Source organism: Geotrypetes seraphini, chromosome 6 (assembly GCF_902459505.1).
Source record: "Geotrypetes seraphini chromosome 6, aGeoSer1.1, whole genome shotgun sequence".
Classification (NCBI taxonomy): domain Eukaryota; kingdom Metazoa; phylum Chordata; class Amphibia; order Gymnophiona; family Dermophiidae; genus Geotrypetes; species Geotrypetes seraphini.
In genome coordinates this window covers 189,812,664-189,833,734 of record NC_047089.1, presented here as the reverse complement: position 1 = coordinate 189,833,734, position 21,071 = coordinate 189,812,664, and the positions used below count along the sequence as shown (strand labels likewise).

At 43.2% G+C, this 21,071-nt stretch overlaps 2 protein-coding genes across 2 annotated transcripts in view; both read right to left on the bottom strand.

Annotated features, from left to right (window-relative positions):
- TET3 (tet methylcytosine dioxygenase 3) overlaps positions 1 to 21,071 on the bottom strand; it is a 360,566-nt gene that overhangs the window by 90,659 nt on the left and 248,836 nt on the right. Inside the window, 7 exon segments of the mRNA XM_033950022.1 lie at positions 13,254 to 13,361; positions 14,012 to 14,873; positions 15,009 to 15,104; positions 15,107 to 15,151; positions 15,154 to 15,348; positions 15,350 to 15,388; positions 15,390 to 15,881. Coding sequence (XP_033805913.1) covers positions 13,254 to 13,361; positions 14,012 to 14,873; positions 15,009 to 15,104; positions 15,107 to 15,151; positions 15,154 to 15,348; positions 15,350 to 15,388; positions 15,390 to 15,881 — 1,837 coding nt within the window.
- LOC117362239 (methylcytosine dioxygenase tet3-B-like) lies at positions 13,350 to 15,129 on the bottom strand. Its single transcript, XM_033948299.1, has one exon. The coding sequence runs from the start codon at positions 14,970 to 14,972 to the stop codon at positions 14,007 to 14,009; it is 966 nt and encodes a 321-aa protein (XP_033804190.1). The 5' UTR covers positions 14,973 to 15,129; the 3' UTR covers positions 13,350 to 14,006.

Sequence of the window (21,071 nt, the reverse complement as noted above, 5' to 3'; positions counted from 1 at the left end):
TTTCTCAGCAAAAAGATTTGCTTCTATGTTAATACCTTTCAAGTATTTAAACATCTGTATCATATCTCCTGTCCCTCCTCTTCTCTAATGTATACATATTCAGGCCTTCCAATCTCTTCTTGTATGTCTTTTGGAGAAACACCCATTCAATTTTTGTTACTTTTCTCTGGACTGCTTTACATCCTCTGCCAGATAGGGCCTCCAAAACTGAATCCAGTATTCCAGGTAGGGTCTCACCAACAACCTGTACAGGGGCATCAACATTTCCTTTCTTCTGCTGGTTATGTCTCTTTTTATATAGCCCAGCATCCTTCTGGCTACAGTCACCGCCTTGTCACACTGTTTTGTTGCCTTCAGATCCTCAGACACTATCATCCCAAGGTCCCTCCTCCCTATCCATGCAAATCAGCTTCTCATCACTTAGCACATATGTTTCCCTTGGATTTCTACTTCCCAAGTGCATCACTCTGCACTTCTTTGCACTGAATTTTAGTTGCCAAACATTAGCCCAGGGGTATCCAACCTTTTGGCTTCCCTGGGCCGCATTGGAAGAAAAAAATTTGTCTGGGGCCGCACAAACACTAACACTAGCTGATGAGCAAAATAAGGGTCAAGCAGGTCCCAAAATTGCAATCACTAATATAGAAGATCTAATAATAAACCTTCATTAAAGGGACACTATGGAAAGGAACCCAAAAACGCAGTAATACTTACCCTGACTGAGTGATCCTCCATGTATGCAACTGACAGCAGAAGCCTGGTTCGCCCATTCACTTCTATTACAGCTATGGTGAGCCTGTTCAGAGGCGAGCCTCATCAGAGCAGGGATGCTGAAGCAGCTGTCAGTGGTGCACGCGGAGGATCGCTCAGTCAGGGTAAGAATTACTGCTTTATTGGGTCCTCTCCAAAGTGTCCCTTTAAAATTGTTTTTGATATTTTACTCTTTTTTTTTTAAGTTATGTCTCCTTTAAAAACAGATATAACATACATAACTGAGGTACAAGCCAATTGGCAATTTCATGTTATTAAAAATTACCTTTCCTTCTCAGTCTGCACCCATCCAAAATGTGGAAAATCAACCACCCATCTTCCTGTCTCTTTCAGTTTGTCACAGGCACTGGTTAGAGAATCGTGTTACTGCTGAGCTGATCATGGCAAGAGAATCTCTCTGCCGCGATCAGTTTAGAGGTTGTGGCAGGGAACCCATCCCCCCATGAAGATGACTGGCAGGAGAGATGCCCAGTCCCTCCTGCCAGAGCCCCCTACCCCTGAGACATCCCCCAGCAGGAGGGATGCCCAGTCCATTCAATTAGGTTCCAAAGTCCCTTTTCTGCTTTTGTTTAGGGGTTTTTTTTTAACTGTCTTCCCAGGATCACCTAATTTTACATTTTTTTCCCATCTGTCCCTTCCCATATCTATCCTGAGCTTCTCTTCTCTATGTTCCTCTCCATTCCCCTGCTTGTATCATCCTGCTGTCAAAATTACCACTTTTCAAGAAATGACCCTGAGACTAGCTGTTCTTTAATGCCCCCGTCCAATTCTCTCTCCCCATCAAGCATTCTTCTCCATGTCTGTCCCTCTCTGTGCCCAGCATTACTTCAGCGTTCCTCTATTTACACTCAGTCCCCATCTAGAATTTCTTCTCTATGTTATGTTCTTCTTGGTGTGTTGGATCTTCCACCCGTGAACCAGCATCTCTCCCTTACCCCATCAAGTCTGCATTTCTCACTCATCCCTCTCTCATGCCTGTACCTCCTCTCAGCCAGCATCTCTCTCATCCCTGTACCCCCCCTAGCTGTATACCCCCAGTCAGCATCTCATCCTTGTACCCTCCACCCCCAGCCAGCATCTCTCTTCCCTGTCCCCTTCCAGCCAACATTTCTTACACTCTTTCCTATCCCTCCTGTGCCAGCATTTATCACCCTATCACTCCTCAGTCAGCATCTCCTACCGTCTCTCTGTGTTGCGATACCGATTTCACTGGCAACCTGCCACTGGCTCTGTAGCTTTCCCTCCAGCATCTTCGAGTCCCGCGCTAAGCTTGCATGTGACCACCTCCAGACCAATCAGCAGCAGCATAAGCCGTGCTCAGCTCACTGCTAAGGATGGCTGTTCCTGCCGGACTGGTCTCAACAAGACTCGTGAATTTTTATTGGTTCATTTGTGATTGGCCCATTGTGCTACAGCACAATCAATGAAAAAAAAAATCAACAAACCCCTGTTACCCGCCCAAAATAGCCCTAGCGTAGTACTAATCCTGTGAAATGTGGGTGACTCAGCGTTTTGTGAGTTCCTGGCAATGTGCAAAACGCCATATCACCACATGTCACATTTCAAGCCAGCCCGCATGAAACATCTTGCCGGGCTGTAGGTTGGATACCCCTGCATTAGACCATTCTTCTAACTTTTGCAGATCCTTTTTCATATTTTCCACTCCTTCCAGGGTCTCCACTCTGTTACAAATCTTGGTATCATCTGCAAAAAGGCAAATTTTACTGTCTAACCCTTCAGCAATGTCGGTTACAAATATATTGAAATATACTGTGGCACTCCACTACTCACCTTTCCTTCCTCTGAGCGAATTCAATTAACCACCACCTTCTGGCTTCTGTCTGTCAACCAGTTTCTAATCTAGTTCACCACTTTGGGTTTTAAATTCTGCCTGTCAAGTTTATTCAAGAGCTTCCTATGTGGAACCTTGCCAAAGGCTTTTCTGAAATCTAAGTAAATTACATCTAGCGCACAACTTCAATCCAATTCTCTAGTCACCCAGTCAAAGAATTCAATTAGATTTGTCTGGCATGATTTACCTTTAGTAAAGCCATGTTGTCTGGGATCTTGTAACCCATTGGATTCTAGGAAATTCACTATCGTTTCCTTCAGCAACACTTCCATTATTTTTCCAATAACTAAAATGAGGCTTACTGGTCTGTAGTTTCCCACTTCATCTCTGCGACCACTTTTGTGAAGAGGGACCACATCTGCTCTTCTCCAATCCCCTGGAACCTCTTCTGTCTCCAAAGAGTTCTTGAACAAATCTTTAAAAGGACCAACCAGAACCTCTCTGAACAAGGCAATATCTCATATATAATGACTTGATTGGTGAGGACTGGCCCGGTGGTGATGTCTGCTCATCAGGGTGGAGGATGCTGAGCTGGATTGGACTGGAGCTGCACATCGGCAGAAATCAGATGCTTCTGGCTGATATTTGGTGCTGACCGAAGACTGGCTCTGGGGTTGCAGTCGTCGTCTTGGTCATCTGCTGCCTTCGGTTGCCTCACCTGTAGTTGGAGACCTCATCTGTCTTGCTTTGGACTGCTTTGGGACTTTGAGTCTTTTTCATTTACTTTAATTTTATTCTTTTAATTTTATTTTTTTATTATTTGAATTGTACCCTTCCCTCACCATTTGTGGAATTTTGTTATATCTTTACTATTTTATTATTTGTTTACTCAGGTACTTTAGCTAGATTGTGAGCCTTCAGGACAGATAGGGAAGTTCTAAGTACCTAATTTTATTTTATTGTAACCCGTTCTGGGCTCCTGGGGAGGATGGGCTATAAAAATGAGTAAATAAATATATAAGCAGTAAGAAACAATTCATTCTAGAAACTTTTTCTGACATCTGCAATAGAGTTTGAACAATGTGGGGAAGTAGCCTAATGTTAGAGCAGTGGGCTGAAAATTAGATAGTCTGGTTCAAATGCCTACAAATATATTATACAATATATTTGTACTGCATCTCTATGAGATCTTGGACAAGTCATTTAGGGACCCTTTTACTAAAGCTTATTGCCTTAGTGCATATTAAACGCTGCACATCCTATTTTATATCTATGGGCCACGTGGCACTCAGTGCATATTTACATCTGTTAGTATGCACTGAGCTTTAATAAAAGGGATCCTAAGTTTGAACTTGAGACAATGGAGGGTTAAAGGGGAATTTTACTAAAGGGTATTAAACCCTAACATGCCCTTAGTGATTAAAAAACAAGCTACTACAAAAAGCATTAAAATGTTTTGTGGTATTTGCCTGTTAACATACTTTAAGTAAACATTAATATTACAATTTTTTTTTGAGGGGCATGCCATGGCATAGAATTGGCATGGAAACGTTAACCAGCTAATGTGTTCAGATTAGCGCACAGTTACTGGCCAACAACCAGCACTTAGTAGCTTCCAAATAGGAGGCAGTAAGGGTCTGATTCTATAAATGGCACCTCATTCAGTAGGCACCTAGGAAAACAGCACCTAGTGCGTGTCACTCAAAGTTAGACACCATTTAAAGAATCGCACCAAGCAGCACCTAATTCAAATTAGGTAAGAACATAAGAATTGCCGCTGCTGGGTCAGACCCGGGGTCCATCGTGCCCAGCAGTCTGCTCACGTGGCTGCCCTCTGGTCAAAGACCAGCGCCCTGAGACTAGCCCTACCTGCGTACGTTCTGGCTTAGCTTGTCTTTGTCTTAGCTTAGCTTGTCTTTGTCTTGAATCCCTGGAAGGTGTTTTCCCCTATGACAGACTCCGGAAGAGCGTTCCAGTTTTCTACCACTCTCTGGGTGAAGAAGAACTTCCTTATGTTCGTACGGAATCTATCCCCTTTCAATTTTAGAGAGTGCCCTCTCGTTCTCCCTACCTTGGAGAGGGTGAACAACCTGCCCTTATCTACTAAGTCTATTCTCTTCAGTACCTTGAATGTTTCGATCATGTCCCCTCTCAATCTCCTCTGTTCGAGGGAGAAGAGGCCCAGTTTCTCTAATCTTTCGCTGTATGGCAATTCCTCCAGCCCCTTAACCATCTTAGTCGCTCTTCTCTGGACCCTTTCGAGTAGTACCATGTCCTTCTTCATGTACAGCGACCAATGCTGCACGCAGTACTCCAGGTGAGGGCGCACCATGGCCTGGTACAGCGGCATGATAACCCTCTCCGATCTGTTCGTGAACCCCTTCTTTATCATTCCTAGCATTCTGTTCACCCTTTTTGCCACCGCCGCACATTGCACAAACAGCTTCATCGACTTGTCGATCAGAACTCCCAAGTCTCTTTCCTGGGAGGTCTCTCCAAGTACAGCCCTGGACATCCTATATTCGTGCATGAGATTTTGTTACCTACATGTATCACTTTACACTTATCTACTCAACTGCCATGTTGATGCCCATTCCTCAAGCCTGATTATGTCACGTTGCAGATCTTCGCAATCCCCCTGCGTCTTCACTACTCTGAATAACTTTGTATCGTCCGCAAATTTAATCACCTCACTTGTCGTACCAATGTCCAGATCATTTATAAAGATGTTGAAGAGCACGGGTCCAAGCACCGAGCCCTGCGGCACCCCACTGGTGATGCTCTTCCAGTCCTAATATTGTCCATTTACCCCCACTTGCTGTTTCCTATGCTCCAGCCAGTTTTTAATCCATGTGAGTATTTCACCCTCGATTCCATGGTTCGCAATTTTCTGAAGTAGTCGTTCATGAGGAACCTTGTCAAACGCCTTCTGAAAATCCAGATACACAATGTCTACCAGATCACCAGTGTTCCCTCTAAGCTGCGCTGGCGTGCGCTGGCGCACAAAATATTGCATCGCAGCGCACAAGTTTACGTCACAGCGCACGGCGTACGGAGATGGCAGGGCGGCGAGAGGAGAATCGGGCGAGTTGGCGCTGGCGCCCGATATTTGTAGCGCACAGCGAAAAAAAAATTGCCCACAACACCCGCCCGCTTAGAGGGAGCACTGCAGATCACCCTTGTCTATATGTGTTTACACCCTCAAAGAAGTGCAGCAAGTTTGTCAAACACAATCTGCCTTTGCTAAAACCGTGCCGGTAGGCATCAAACTTAGGTGCCAGTATATTAGGGCAGGGTTTTCTTGACCTAGAATACCAATGCCTAACTCATTCCATGCCCAAACTCCACCCCCTAACCACACCTACTTTCTGGGCAGACACCTCAGAGAGAGAGATGCTGCATCTGGGAGAGAGGGACTAAAGAGAGAGATGCTGCATGGGGAGAGGAGGAGAGAGAGATGCTGCATGAGGTGAGAAGGACAAGAGAAAAAAAAAGAGATGTTGCATGAAGGCAGAGAGAGAGAGAGAGAGAGGAAAAAAAGAGATGCTGCATGAGGGGAGATGGGGCAAGAGAAAGAGATATACTGCATGGGGGAGAGGAGCAAGAGATTGAGATGTTGCATGGGGAGAGGGGCAAGAGAGAGATGCTGCATGAGGGAGAGGGGCAAGAGAGAGATGCTGCATGAGGGAGAGTGGCAAGAGAGAGATGCTGCATGGGGGAGGAGGCAAAAGAGAGAGATGCATGTGGGTGAGAGATGCTGCATATGTCATACAGTTTCTATTCTTGCAGAAGAAAACTCTAAAGGAAATCCATGAATGTATGATATAAACATTGAGTGGCAAATGCCCATCATATTCCACAGTGAAGAAGTGGTGTGCGAACTTTCAATGTGGAGATTTTGAGAACAAAGATGCAGAAAGGCCTCAAATGGTGTCAATTCCTGAAATTGTTGACCATGTCCATGACCTGATTTTGGCAGATCAGTGAATACTGGCTAGAACAATTGCTGAGACACTACAGATATCCATGGAACATATAATCCACAAGTAGCTGGGTATGCAGAAGCTGTCAGCCAAGTGGGTGCCCAAATGCTTGAATTCTGATGAGAAATGATGTTGAGTGGACACTTCCAAGTTCATTTTGCTGCATTTTCAGCAAGCTAGTGCCAACATTTTGGAATGACTAGTTGCTGTTGATGAAACATGGTTACACCACTATTATCCTGAGACAAAACAACAGTCCATGCAATGGCGGCACTCAGGTTCTCCAAGGCCAAGGAAATTCAAGATCCAAAAGTCAGCAGGAAAAGTCAGGGCCACAGTGTTTTGGGATCAGGAAGGTGTTGTAATGACTATCTTTCAAGGGGTCAAACAGTTAATTCAGAATTCTACTGTAACTTGCTGTGTCAATTAAAGGAGGCATTGAAAGAAAAAAGGAGGGGAAAGGAGTTCTCTAAAGGAATGCTCACCAGGCTGGCAAAACGATGGATGTTTTGACACACTTGGGGTTTCAGTGCATAGACCATCCACCCTACTCACTAGATCTTATTCCATCTGACTATTTTCTGTTTCCAAATCTTAAAAAGAGTTTGAAAGGGTGATAATTTTTAAGTGATTCAGAGATGATTGCAGCAGCGGAGTGGTATTTCACTGACCAGACATCAGAGTATTTTTTAGAAGGGTTACAGAAACTTCGGACATGATATGCCAAGTGTGTTGAACTTAGAGGTGAATATGTGGAATAACTTGAAAGCTTCATGGTTCCACATCATTCCATTCTTGATTGGGCAGAGAACTTTTCAGCATCCCTTAGTAAGAGGCTGTTTATGAATATCCCTGACAAATATTCCATTAAGAATCTGAGTTAGATTGAATGGAGAAGCTGGAAATGTCTTGAGTTACTTACAATTGGGAATGCCTATTTTCTAGAAATTATTCATTTAGGAATTTTGTTACTTTAACCAAAAGCTGATTCTTTCATGTGGTTGATGTAGATAAAAGCAGCTGTAATTTTATATTTAGATGGTTTTAAGCCAGACAATTACATTTAGATTTGTAAAGTGTGCTGCTGTGATATTTCCTTCATACTTTCAGGATTTGGTATAGGAGTGATTGGGGGAAACAATTTTAAAACTCAGTTCCAGAGTTATTTGTGTAAAATTGACCTCTCTGAATCATTTGAAAGATAGCGCATCATATCATAAAGCGCAGGCAGACATACTCAAATAGAACTGAGACAGGGGAAACTAATAAAAAGCACATTTAAAATGAATTGGGAAAAAAAGTGCATTTTTCTTCTCAGAAGGTGTGATCACATATAAATGGTACAGCTGGATTTTTAAAAAGGTTTAGATAAATTTTTGGAGGAAAAGCCCATAGATCTAGAAAAGCTTAAATCAATGGGTGCTTGATCTAACTGTCAAGAAGCACTAAGCAGAAATCCTTTGCAGGCTGCACACTTATGCAGTAATTGGGCATATCCTTATCCTAACAACCCTATGATAATTAAGAGGCTCTTTTTCTAAAATGCAGTAAATTTAGCACTTACCACAAGGTTAACACTAAAATTACCACACAGTAAGTGCTAAGCTTTTGTGATAATTACATGAGCATGCCCTACATCTGCTCTGCATTTAGCACAGGGGGCAGAGAGTTAGCACATAGACACCATGGGCTCCTTTTACAAAGGTGCGTTAGGGCCTTAACACGGGGAATAGCGCGTGCTAAAATGCCCCGCGTGCTAGCCGCTAGCGCCTCCTTATGAGCAGGTGGTAGTTTTTCGGCTAGCGTGCACTAATCCAGTGCTTGCGCTAAAAACGCTAGCGCACCTTTGTAAAAGGAGCCCCATGTTACATGCAGTGCCTGATAGCACAGGTACTCAATGTAATGTAGTGCAGAGTCTCCACAATAGAAAGACAGAACTGCTGTGACCCAACCCTCTGACCACAACAGTACATCTGTTCCCCTCCTCCCTGATCCCCACTGTTTAAGTTCCCAGACCTTGCCCAAATCATGCCCCTCAGCACAATCTACTCCCCACACCTCCATAAAGGCCATCTCTCTCTTTCCACTTCAACTCTTTCCTGGGTTCTACCAATGCAGCATTAGTGGTTAATAGTACCGATCAGGAGAGTATTCCCTTTGCTCCTGCCTGGACCTCGGCCAGGACACAAAATGTCCACCATACCCCCTTGTGGTAGTCTCGCAGTATTATCATAGGGGTCATCCATACATATAGGGATTTTTTCCTTACATGGACGGATGACTCCTTATTAGTACCACAAGACTGCCAATAAGCATGGCAGCCATTTTGTATCCCAGCTGGGGCCCAGACAGGAATAGAGGAGATATGCTCCTGCCAAGTACCACTAACCACCAATGCTGAACTGGTAGGACCAGGGAGAAGGTCAGGGGATGGGAAGGAGGGCTGGATTTTGCTGGAGGGGGGCAGCTTGAGCCCAGAATGTATGGTTTTGGGCTAAGACCAGGGTATTTAAATGGGGGTAGGACATTAAATGGAGGTGCCAGAGGAAGGGGATTGGATGTATGGGAATTGTCAGAGGGGTGCAAATCATTTGCATGCAAATGCAACTGATCAGTCGCTCAGTGAGCGACTGACACATGCGCAGAGCACTAACAGCAGTGACAGGGGAAGCAGCCTCCTGTCACTACTATTAGGACTTCTTTTTTATGGCACTGATGTGTGTGCTACACACGCATAATCTGTCCCATTTTTTAAAAAGAAAAAAGCCCCTCCCCCACCCTGTGCTAGGCACCCCTAAGCCATCACCAACCTCCCACCCTCCAAACCTCCCAAAAAATGGCAGGAGGGATGCCCAATCTCTCCTGCCACACAGAACACTCCTGCTTCAGGCCCCAGTCCTAAATGACAGGCCTTCTCCTCTCAGGTGCATCATGTGATGCACGGGAAGGGGCCAAAGGTCCTGACTGGTTCAGTCACCTAAGGCATCTAAGTCAGTCAGGTCTTAGGCTCCTCCCTCAGTATCCTGAGGCCTTAGGCGACTTAACCAATCAGGGCCTTTGGCACCTCCCCATGCTTCACATGATGCACCAGGGAGGGGAAGGTCCATCATTTAGGACTGGAGGCCTGAAACAGGAGCCTCAGAGCGGGCTTCCTGTTTCCAACTTTTTAAAAAGGTATGGGAAGGTCCGGAGGGGGGGAGTCCAGTGACAGGAGTGAGTGGGCATCCATCCTGCCATTTTTGGGGGATTCGGGAGGCATTGGCTCAGGGGTGCTTGGCACAGGAGGGGGCCATGGCGCGGGGGTGTTCTGCATGGCAGGAAAGAGAGGGCATCCTTCCTGCCATTTTTTTGAGTTCGGGGGGACTGTGGCTCTGGGATGTCTGGTGCAGGGGGGGGGGCAATTTTTTCTTGTGCCACGTTTGTCGGGGGTCATCGGGGAGGGCCATCATCTGTGGTGGTGGACTTTTTCATTTTTTTAATGGGTCATATATTTTGCATGTGTAAAACATGCAAAATATTTGTGCCATTGAAAAAAAAAGAAACACCCCCCCCCCCCCCAAGCAGACCTGTCGGTAACAGTTACCAATAGGTCTAGCTAGACCTGTCTGTTTTTCTGATCGCTAAAACCCCCCTTTATTTTAGGGAGGGCGGGGAATAGCCAAGTGATGTTAGTGCACCAATTGCTTGGCTACTTTGCATGGGGTTTTAGCTAATTTGCATGGCCAGATTGGAAAATGGCCGATCGAGGAGAAAAATACACGGTGGGACGTTATGTGCATCAGGTCAATAAAAACGATCATTGCTAAAGCTGTGAAAATGGTTTAGCGATGATCGCTGACTTTAGTGCCTCTAGCACTAAGTTTTTAATGTGTAACTTCAAGTTAAACTAGTTATCAACATTTAGGCACTAACATTTACCTCTGCATTTTACATGGTGTAAGAGTTGGTGTCTAAGGGCCTGTTTTGCAAAGCCGCACTAGTGGTGGTTGCTTAGCAACAACCCCGAAGCCCTTTAAATCTCTCTGGGCTTCGGGGCTGTTAGCGCACAGCAGCTACTAGCGTGGCTTTGTAAAACAGGCCCTAAGTGTTGCTGCCTAAATATTGTGACCAATATGCCAACTTAGGCTTTTTTAATAACAGGATTTGGGTATCCAGATACTCGTAGAATACTATTTTGTACATAGATTTTAGGTGCCTCATTTTTAGCATTCTTTATAAAATTGTCTATACTACAGTATCCCTTCTCAATGAAGGACAAATTTAGTTTTTTTAGTGATGAACAATGAGCAACAACTCTAAAGATGAAAAATCAAGGCTCAATGAGGAGAACCTCATTTTGACAAAGTTGGCCATGGGGAGGTAAGAACCATTAGTCCAAATTCAATCAAAAATGGCTGGGCTCTTTGAAGTGGCTCAACTTTGCAAAAAGATGCTATGGTCTAATTCGTAGACAAATCTGTAGACAGTTCATATTGAATATATGTTTGCTACAGTTTTCTTGTGTATGTTTGTTCTATATTGTTTTGTTTTTAATTCTTGATATACTCTATCTTTTCTACTGTCATCATAGAGGGCAGATTTCCTGATACATGGATACTTTTCATCTGTAAAGGGAAGGCCTCTACACATACTTTTTTCCCCAAATCTCTGGTAAAAATTCCATGGGTGCATACCTATTTTTCATTCAGGTAGATTTTTCATGGAAGTATTTTCAAATATACAGTATGCACATTGCCTGTATCAGCTTGTAATTTATTAATTAAAACAAAATAAGATGGTTCTTTTCATAGAGGGGAAGAGTTCCGGTAGGATTGGATTGCAGCCCTCGAGGAGGGACTTTGACACCCCTGACATATACTGTTGAGGCCATGTGACCTAAAAGTCGTAACATGTGAAGTGCCATGAGAAGAGACTTCCTGGCAGAGTTGAAGTAGTGTGGTGAGTCTCTGCTGAGGAAGGAAAGCATGTCTCTGTTTTGTGTCCAGAAGAGTTCCAATAAACTCCAAAGTCTGAGTGGGCTCTAGTTGAGATTTGGGATAACAGACTGCAAATCCCAGGAGTTTGAGAAGCTGAACTGTTACATTCAAAGCCTGCTGAGCCTGTTGAGGTGTGCAGGCTTTGATCAACTAGTTGTCCAAGTAAGGATAAACGTGGAAATTGTATGAGTGAAGTATCACTACCAACACCACCAAGCACTTGGTGAACACTCTGGGTGCTGATGCCAGTCCAAATGGGAGCACTTTGTACTGGAAATGGCGTGTTCCCAGATGAAAGTGAAGGTATTTTCTGTGAGTAGGGAGAACAAAAATAGGTGTGTACGTTTCTTTGAAATCTACAGAGTATAGCCAATAATTCTTTTCCAAAAGAGACAATAGGGTTTCCAGAGAGAACATCTGAAACTTCTCTTTTACCATGTACTTGTTTAGTGCCTTGAGCTCTAAGATTGGAAGAAGTCCTCTGGACCTCTTTGGGATAAGGAAGTACTTCAAATGGAACCCCTCGCCCCTCTCCTTTGATGGGACCTTTTCTATTGCATTGAGCTGGAGGAGGGCTACGAGTTCCTCTTTTCCTGAGACCCACCCCTATGACTCAGCTGGGTTGTATTACTTCCCTTCTTGTGGCTCAGTTCTGAGTTGCAGAGCTCAGTGAATTCTGGTACATGTAGTTTACCCCCTTTTTGCTTAGTGCCTCCTGCTGTCCCGTGGCCTAACTGCAGCCTCAGTGAGGGAAAACCACTTACTCCCTTACATGGTATTACACATTGAAGCTAAATCCAGGAGGCCCGCAAATGTATATTCTCTTGGGGTCCAATGCACTGTTAGTCCAATCTTGTGTGCTACTCAATTGAATATAAATAAGAGAAGGGAAGAATGAAAGTGTTCTCTCTTAATGAAATAATGATTTGCATAAATAATTTGTCAGCTGTCTTTAAAAAAAATGCTGTGGAAAACATCTTTCCAGAGAAACTCCCATGAAGGTGTTCTCTTCTCCACAGTCCTTCAAAAAGACCCCCCACTCCCTGTAGGTTCACAGCCTTATTTCTCCCTAGTGATCTAGGGTGATGCAAGCAAAAGTGATCCCCAGTTTCTCTTGTTCATACTGACTTGGGTTCAAAATGGCAGCCTCAAACTATAGCTGGAAAGTCAGACGAGCCATATAAGTGACTGGGGAGATATAAGGTAAGCCTGGAAGAGTGTAGAGGGGAATGAGGAGACTTGGGGGGCCCCTCTTCAGTGGAGTGCTTTGGGAATCTCTATAGGGAGGAAGATCTTCAGGTGCTGTACTTTGGTGGGGGAGGGGGAAAACCCTTTGCTCTGACCCCTTTAAGATGCACACTGGAAAAGTGGTCATGGGTTAGCAGTCCGAGTTTCCTGGGAAGGAAAACTATTGGCAGCTTTGATATGATATTATTTTTTCAGGAAAAAGCAGCCGTGCTGTTTAATTTTACAGAATAATCTCAAAATGGTTGCTGTGACCTCTAGTCACACTAATGCACACTGTGGTCAGAAGAAACATATCTTCTATTACATCATAAAATGTCATAACAAATGGAAAAACATATTGGTAGATAAGAAAAGAGACCGACAGATTGGTATTTAAGCTCTCAAGTACAACAGAAAAAAGAAATTCATGTTACGTTCACCAGGAATTAGAAACTTTTTGCTTCTGTTGTCTGAGAGTTATAAGAACAATTGGCTTTCACTTACCCACACAGTCGCAAGTGGGGAATTCAGCCTGAGCCTTTTTTGCTGGGGTATCCAACAAGCTCTTGGTGGGAGAATCGAGGTACTTCATAGGAGATTCCCAAAAACCCACTCAGAGTAGGCATGAAGGGATCCTCTGTTTTGGTGGGTGTTCCCATCAGGATTTAAGGAAAGCCTCTGCATTTTGGTTTTCCTCAGAATAAAAGCAAGTAGTAGACAGAACAGTAATAGCACCAGAAGAATTCGATTTTGATCTGCTTTGGAGGTCTGGGCGCAAAGCCATTTTCAAAATCCTGTGAAATTTCTTGTGAGAGTGAACATACTTTATGCACCAACTGGAGGATTAAAACCTTCAGATGCCTGTACAGGAGCTGGTGTGTTGTCCTGATTCTGTCAGACTGATGGTAGTGGGAGTTTTGCTCTACCTGTGTTCCCTCATTGCCTGGGGTTGGAAGTTCAGAGTTTGGCAATGGGAAATTGTCACCAAACTCTGCCTCAAACTGTCTCATCAGATCTTCAAACTATCATCCATTTGAAGTATCTCATGTTGGGCAGGCAAGGAATCCATAGGCTGCTGTGGGGTAGCTCACCCTGCCTAGGACTGCAAAGGGCATTGGATGCTGAAGATGAAGAACACACTGGGTAGTTTGAGAGTGCAACCGTTAGGTAGATTGATACCAGGCGTGAAGTTCTGGGTCTGCCCTGCACTGGGATGGCTTACAGAGCATAATTCCTGAGTGCTGGGAGGCTGGGCTTTCAACAATCTGTTTTGTGTAACACAGACTCTGGGGTGATCTGAGGGGTAGAGAGAGAAGAGGTTTGTTCATGGACATTTGGTGCAGCCTGTTCTACTTTTATGACTTCTGACCGATTTTCTGAATTCCCGGATGAACGAAATTCTTCCAAACTTATCTGTCTCATGGGCAAAAAGAGTTGGTGAACATCTTTCTGCTTTGTTTTTCTGATATGAACTTGCTTTCGTGGCGTCTTGGTCTTGGGTACGGTTTGCTTTTGAATGGGAGATTGCCCTTTTTTCTTCCTCTCCTTTTTAGGCTTCTCGCTTGACTTTTGGGTTGAGACTGGTGAGCCAGGGATCCACCACTTCTGTTGCTCCTGTGCATTGGCTTTTATCAGAGTCTTCTCCCTGAACAGATTTCGTTTATGATGGAGATGCCGCTGAAGCACGGTCTGGGTCTTCTTGCGAAATTCTGTGCCTTGTAGAAGCTGTGACAATTGCTGGTTGGGTGACATTTTCAAGTAATCAGGACTAGACTGCTCCTTTTGGGGCGAGTATAGCGTACGTTGCTTAGACTTTGCAGTTTTTACTTTATTGGGCAACACTTCTGGTCTTTTAAAGACCGATTTGATATAATCATCAGTACTACCCAGCAAATGTTTTAACCCCGTCATAGGGTCAGTATGAGTCATGGGCTCCTCTGGACTGAGCAACCACATGTCTTTAGATTTAGTTTCCATCTTCCATTGCTCAGGAATTTCTGTTTTTTGTGGGGTGGTGGGAGGTGCAGGGAGATGATTAGAAGAGTTGTGTAAGGCGCTGAGGTCAGGAATATAATGTGATCCCTCCAGACCAGTCTTCTTGCCCTGTTCCTGAGAGGTCTGCCTCTGAGTCGCGATACATATTAGCACCAATATAAGGCTGAAGGCTTTGTTTCTGGAACAGGTCATGACTGGAGATGGGCAAGACCTGTGCTTCCTTTCCATCTATAGAGGTGGCATGTAAAACTTTATCCTGGAAACCAATGAGCTGGGCTGAAGAGGGTCATTGTGAGCAATAGATGTCTCCCTTGATGGCTGCGGAAGTGCTGACAACTGGGTGAGCGCTTCAAATAGCAATGGCAGTTCTTAAGGCTGATATTCTTCTCTTTTGCAATGTTCAGTGCACTTTGGGAAAAGAGAAGAGCTTCAGAAGGGCATTTTGCAAGTGTATTTCTCTGCTGTGGGCACTGGATCTGTAAAAGCAACCTTTTTCTACAGGCTGATTATGTACCTGGTTGAAAGGATGGGATGATCGATTCTGTTCTTCATTTATGGCATATTTTATTTTTTTCTCCAGCCATTCCAGATAGTCAGGGCACTCTAGGACCATCACAGTTACAGTTTGGGGGTTTCATGCCATGGCTTGGCTAGAGTCAGTGCTGCCTTCAGCATATTGAGATCTTCACTGATGGAGAAATTATCGGACGGTGCAAATGTTGAGTTGCCCGTCTTTTCCCTGTTGTTCATCTCAGAGTTAAATTTCTCATATAGTTGCATTGACAGCAGTGATGGAGACCCTGATGCTGGTACATCATATGAAGATATGGCCTCTGCCACTGCAGAGAATGCAACTAAATTCCTAGCATCTTCCAGCTTTGCATTGTTGGTAGTGACTGCTTGATGGAGACTTGGAGTGTGCTTCCAGCTGAGATTTTCTTTGGATGGCTGAGTGACAGGTTGATGTATCCAATTGTTTGCTTCCATTAGCTTTTTGCTCTCTGTTGGTTCACAGCCCCCATTTACCAGGTTTGGAGTCTCTTTTTGCTCTACCCTTCTTTCTTCAACATGATTGGTTGGACTTTTATCCATTTGGCTTGCTTTAGGTCCATCAACTGAACTGCACTCCGAACCAATCTACAAAGCACACAGAGATAAAAGTAAACATATAAGCAAAATATGTGGCATATCAAGCTCCACATTAACAGCACATTTTTTATTAACATATAAAATTTACATTTAAAAGCCTATCTAACATATGCATTTTATAAAGGCAAAATGTGAATTTATAAAATAGTCAACTAACCAACTCTGCAGGCGCTTTGAGAGCCTAGACACCTCTAGTAGTCTATAATGCAATTTATTACATTTGGAGCAGAAAGCTCCATGCTCTAGAACAGCAGGGGAGGGCAAGAAGAAAGTGCTTCTCTATCTCAGCTACTGCTCCTACCTTCCCCTGCAGTCTACTGGGAGAGGGTACTGCTGTAGCTTAGGAAAGATACATTTCCTGCCTAAACAGCCAATGGGGAGGGGAAAAAGCAGAAAATATACACAGAGAAAAAGGAAAGAAGATTATGTCACATATGTTGCCAAATCTAAGCTAAAAAAAAGAAGACAGAATTATTGGGAGAAGAATAGAGAGACTAGAAAGGGATGAGGTACTGGAAGGCATTATTGGCTAGAAGAGATTATGCTGCTGTGAAGGGCTAGAAGAGGCAGAAAGGGACAGTAAGGAGGACAGAGGCTGAATGATGGGAATAGAGGCTACGAATGGAGCTGTGGGGAGAGGAATAGAAGGGCTAGGAAGGGGTGAAAGGGATTGAAAGGAGTCGTTGGATGGGAAGGAGAATGTAAATGAGGACTGGATAAGGACTGGACTGGATGAGGCAGAACGGAGCTATAAAGGGAAGAGAGTGCTGGGCAATGAGGACTGGGAATGGAGCTGTGTGAGAGAAGAAGAAGGCTATGAGGGTGAGAGAAATTCAGGGAGAGATCATGGACTGTGATGGAGGAATTGAGGCGAGAAGAGATCTGGGAGAGAAGAGCAGGCAGCAGAACATAAGCTGCAAAGGAAAGATGAGCTAGAAAAGATGAAGAATAACTACGTGTGATTGAGAGAAAGGTGAGAGGAGATGTCATGATGGAGAGGAGACATGAAGGTGAGAAAATGACATGAAAGGGTAAGATTAGAAGGAAGTGCGATGAGAGAATTAGAGAGACAGGCTATAGAGAGATAAACATTTGGAGGAAAGATAAATGAAAGAAATGAGAGGAAGACTGGAAAAGAATTCATAAAAGAAAGAATGTGAAAGCAGAGACAGATGATTAAAAAGCTATAGTCACAAAGGTTGGAAAATTGTTTAAGTTAGTAAAGATATGCCCTTCTCTTCCAGTCCTACACAGTTACCAGGAGAAATGTGTTAATTTACTGGAAGGACATGGGGAAGAAGGAGACAGTTATGGCTTATGTCTGAAAAATCTCTTTAAAAATATTCCTTTTTGGCAGTTCTGTACTGGAGAGGACCTGCAGTCAAGTCTAAAATGGAGTGAGAAATAGAGAGGAACATTATTCGCCTTTTTAATAAAAACCAGAAATCATCTCATCATTACATCCCATGGAAGACAGTGGGGTCTATGGGGGCTCATTATGCTGCATCAGCTCAAATAAATAGCGTGGCAGTAGAAAGAAGAGGTGGCAGAAGAGATAGATGAAGTTTGGAAGGGAGCAAGGGGAAAGGGAATGAGGATCTGTATACCTATCACCTTTTTGTGGCTTTGGCATTCAAAGCCGACATTCAAAGCGATGGGCACTGGAGGATTAAGGATTAGGTTCCTGCATGGGACATTTGACAAAAACCACTGTAGAACATTTAGAATGTTGCAAATATATATATTTTTTATTTGCAGTATTACTTACAGAACATAGTAACATAGGAGATGACGGCAGATAAAGACCCGAATGGTCCATCCAGTCTGCCCAAACTGATTCAATTTAAATTTTTTAAATTTTTTCTTCTTAGCTATTTCTGGGCGTAACATTCTTAAACAAAATAGTTGAACAGAAAATTGATAAAAAATTAATAAATGTACAGTATTATACAACCATAGTAAGCAATTAATCTGCTCATTAACCAGTGCAATGCACCATGATTTTCTCACAATTAGAAGTACAGTAATGCTGTTAAAAACAATTGTACATAACAGTGCTGGAAAATGTTGGTGGGGCGGTATACAAGAAAATAAATTATTATTATTATTACTGTAATGTATTGCATGCACTACCGCAATTAGTCTGCTCATTAACCCAAGCATTTGCTGTTAAAAATTTGCACAACAGTACTAAAAAATAATATGTAGCAACACTGGGACGTGCTATTGGGCTTTCTAAAAGAGGCCCTTAGTGTGCTCACCATTAGGACAAAACAGCTCAGAGTTACTGCAGGATGCTATGGCACAGACTGGAAAACACACATATATAAATAGATGGTACATTATTACCATTATGAAAGCATTGCTTGACAAAAACCAGCCTTACACAAATACAGGTGTACTTTATCACTCAAGGTATATTACTCAGCCTGATCAACCTCTAGCACAGTGGTCTCAAACTCACAGCCCGGGGACCACATGCGGCCTGCCAGTATGTTTATCGTAATCACAAAAGTAAAATAAAACAGTTTCTTGATCATATGTCTCTTTAGCTATAAATTACAATATTATTTTTAAGACTTAGCCAAAAGGAAAGATTTATAAACTATAAAGTGTTTTAGCTCATGCAAAATTGTCATTTCTTTAATAAGACATTAACTATTTTTTTCTGAGGCCCTCCAAGTACCTACAAATCCAAAATGTGGCCCTGCAAAGGGTTTGAGTTTGAGACCTATGCTGTCAAAGTCCCTCCTCGAGGGCCGGAATCCAGTCGGGTTTTCTGGATTTCCCCAATGAATATGCATTGAAAGCAGTGCATGCAAATAGATCTCATGCAGATTCATTGGGGAAATCCTGAAAACCCGACTGGATTCCGGCCCTCGAGGACCGACTTCGACACCTGTGCTCTAGTGCATGACAGGTTGACTTCTGAGTCTTACGACTTGTTGATTGGAAAAACTGTCAGCTTTGACTGCTTGGCTTCCTTGTTAAATCCTAAGTGTCTCAGCATAAGGGACAAACGCAGACCTTGTCAAAAACTTTAATTTTAGACTTTGCTTCAGCATGGGATCACATTCCTCCATGTCACTGAACAGTTTTTCCAACATTGATACCCATCCTGGCATACAGTTCAGGTTTTTTCCTTTTAAGTACGTGAAGATTTTGGACTCTGTAGACCATAAGTGGCTTGCATTTGAAATCACCCTAGCAGGGTGGTGTGATCTTTAAATGCCATGAATCCTGAGGCTGTTGCTGCCATTTTTTTTATTATATTCTGTATATCTGTTTTACAATCTGCTTGTAAAACAAGCCAGTCTCATCCACATCGAATGCCTCATCTGGCATATAACCCTTTTCTTCAATTACACTTATCAGGTACATTTTAAATTCCAGCTTCGTTGTCAACTGAACCTGCTTCCCTGGAAAGGCTTACATTTTTTAGCGCATATCGCGTTTTAAAATGTGCTAGCCAACTTGAACTCGCAGAAAAGGGTTTCACGTTTTCCTGCCCCTAGGTGACATGTTTGTAAATGTTGGCTTTCAGCCTGACAACAATGCTGTCCACTGTGCCTTTTTTTTTTCCTCATTCACCATTTGCATTATCCACAAATTGCTACTTCTTTCCGTCTTTTCCATTGACTGATCACGAACCACAGATGTTGTTTTGGAACTTTCCGGTGCAGCTTCGCAAACAGACTGACAAATATCTTCTTTTTGCCAGATGGATCGGACCATGGATTCATTCACACTGAACTCATGGCTGACAGCAGAAACAGACTTGCCAGAGCGAAGCCTGTATAAAAAACACATATTGTGTCATCAGACACATGACATGCTTCTTTCCCTTAGGAGCTGTACCTGCAGATGCTTGTAACTCACCCTCTTGACACTTGGTGGCTGTTTCTGGAAGCAAAGCCAAAACTGGACACAAAAGTGAAAGGAAACAAAGCTTTCTTTCTAAGGTTGGAGTCCGCAAATACGTGAACACATGGTGCGAATGGAAAATAGTGGTCACAATGCATGCAATCGCGGATAAGCGAAATTGTGAATCGGGAACACGTGAATAACAAGAACGGACTGTAAAATACTGACTACCTAATTAGTTCACTTAGATTTTGTAGAAGCAAAGGAAAACATGCAAGATGAGGCCAATTTTTGTTGTGCATGAAATCCTTCAATAAAGCATCCTTGGAAAACTCACATCCCTTTTTAACAGAACTAATTCCCCTCTACAATAACCAATCAATCAATGAATACTGGGCCACAGCTTATATAGCTTTGCACAGGGATACACGATGCTCAGCATCAATTCCCTGTTTTGGTAGGAGATCAACTCCTATTTTTAAAAAAGAAAAGTTTTTTCTATTTTTAAGATTCTGCATCCCCTCTTTTGTCTACTTCTCAAAATTGCATTGTGATATAGCAGCCTGCCAATACTGAGAACTGCCAGGCACATTCTTCTTCAGATAAAAAGGTTTGTATTAGCAGAATATAAGTACTTTTAAATAAAATAAACATTTAAAAACTTTACTATATGGCTCTATGTGATTTCTGAAGTACACATGGGGATATATGTATCAAAAGCAATTTCAAATGTAAACACAGTTATGATTTGTCGCACAAATCCTACTTGTAGCCTCTCTCTCTTAAACGGGGGTAACCTGCATGGAGCAGCAGGTATAACATAAACCAAGGTATAGAATTGGGGTATGGAGCAGCAGGTGCAACCCTAGATACATTCCTGGGCAGAGTAGAAGGGTCATGCTTGCCTTTATCTGCTATCATAGTAACATAGTAAATGACGGCAGACAAAGACTCGAATGGTCCATCCAGTCTGCCCAACCATACATACTCCATAAATCAATCATTTAATTTAAATGGTCCTTTTTTTTCTTAGATATTTCTGGGCCAGAAACCCAGAGTCCTGCCCGGTAGTGTGTTTAGGTTAAAGCTCACTCCAGCCCATCTTAACCATCCCAGCCTTCAAAGTCCTCCCCAGCCTGTCCTCAACCGAATGTCCATATATGGGACACAGATCGTGCAAGTCTGCCCAGTAATGGCCTTAGTTCCTTCAATATATACCCAAATATTACTACGACCTGTTAGCCTAGGACAAATTCCAACTGGTTTACTTGTATTTAGGCAGCAACAGGCATTAGTAAAGATCTTACAATCTAT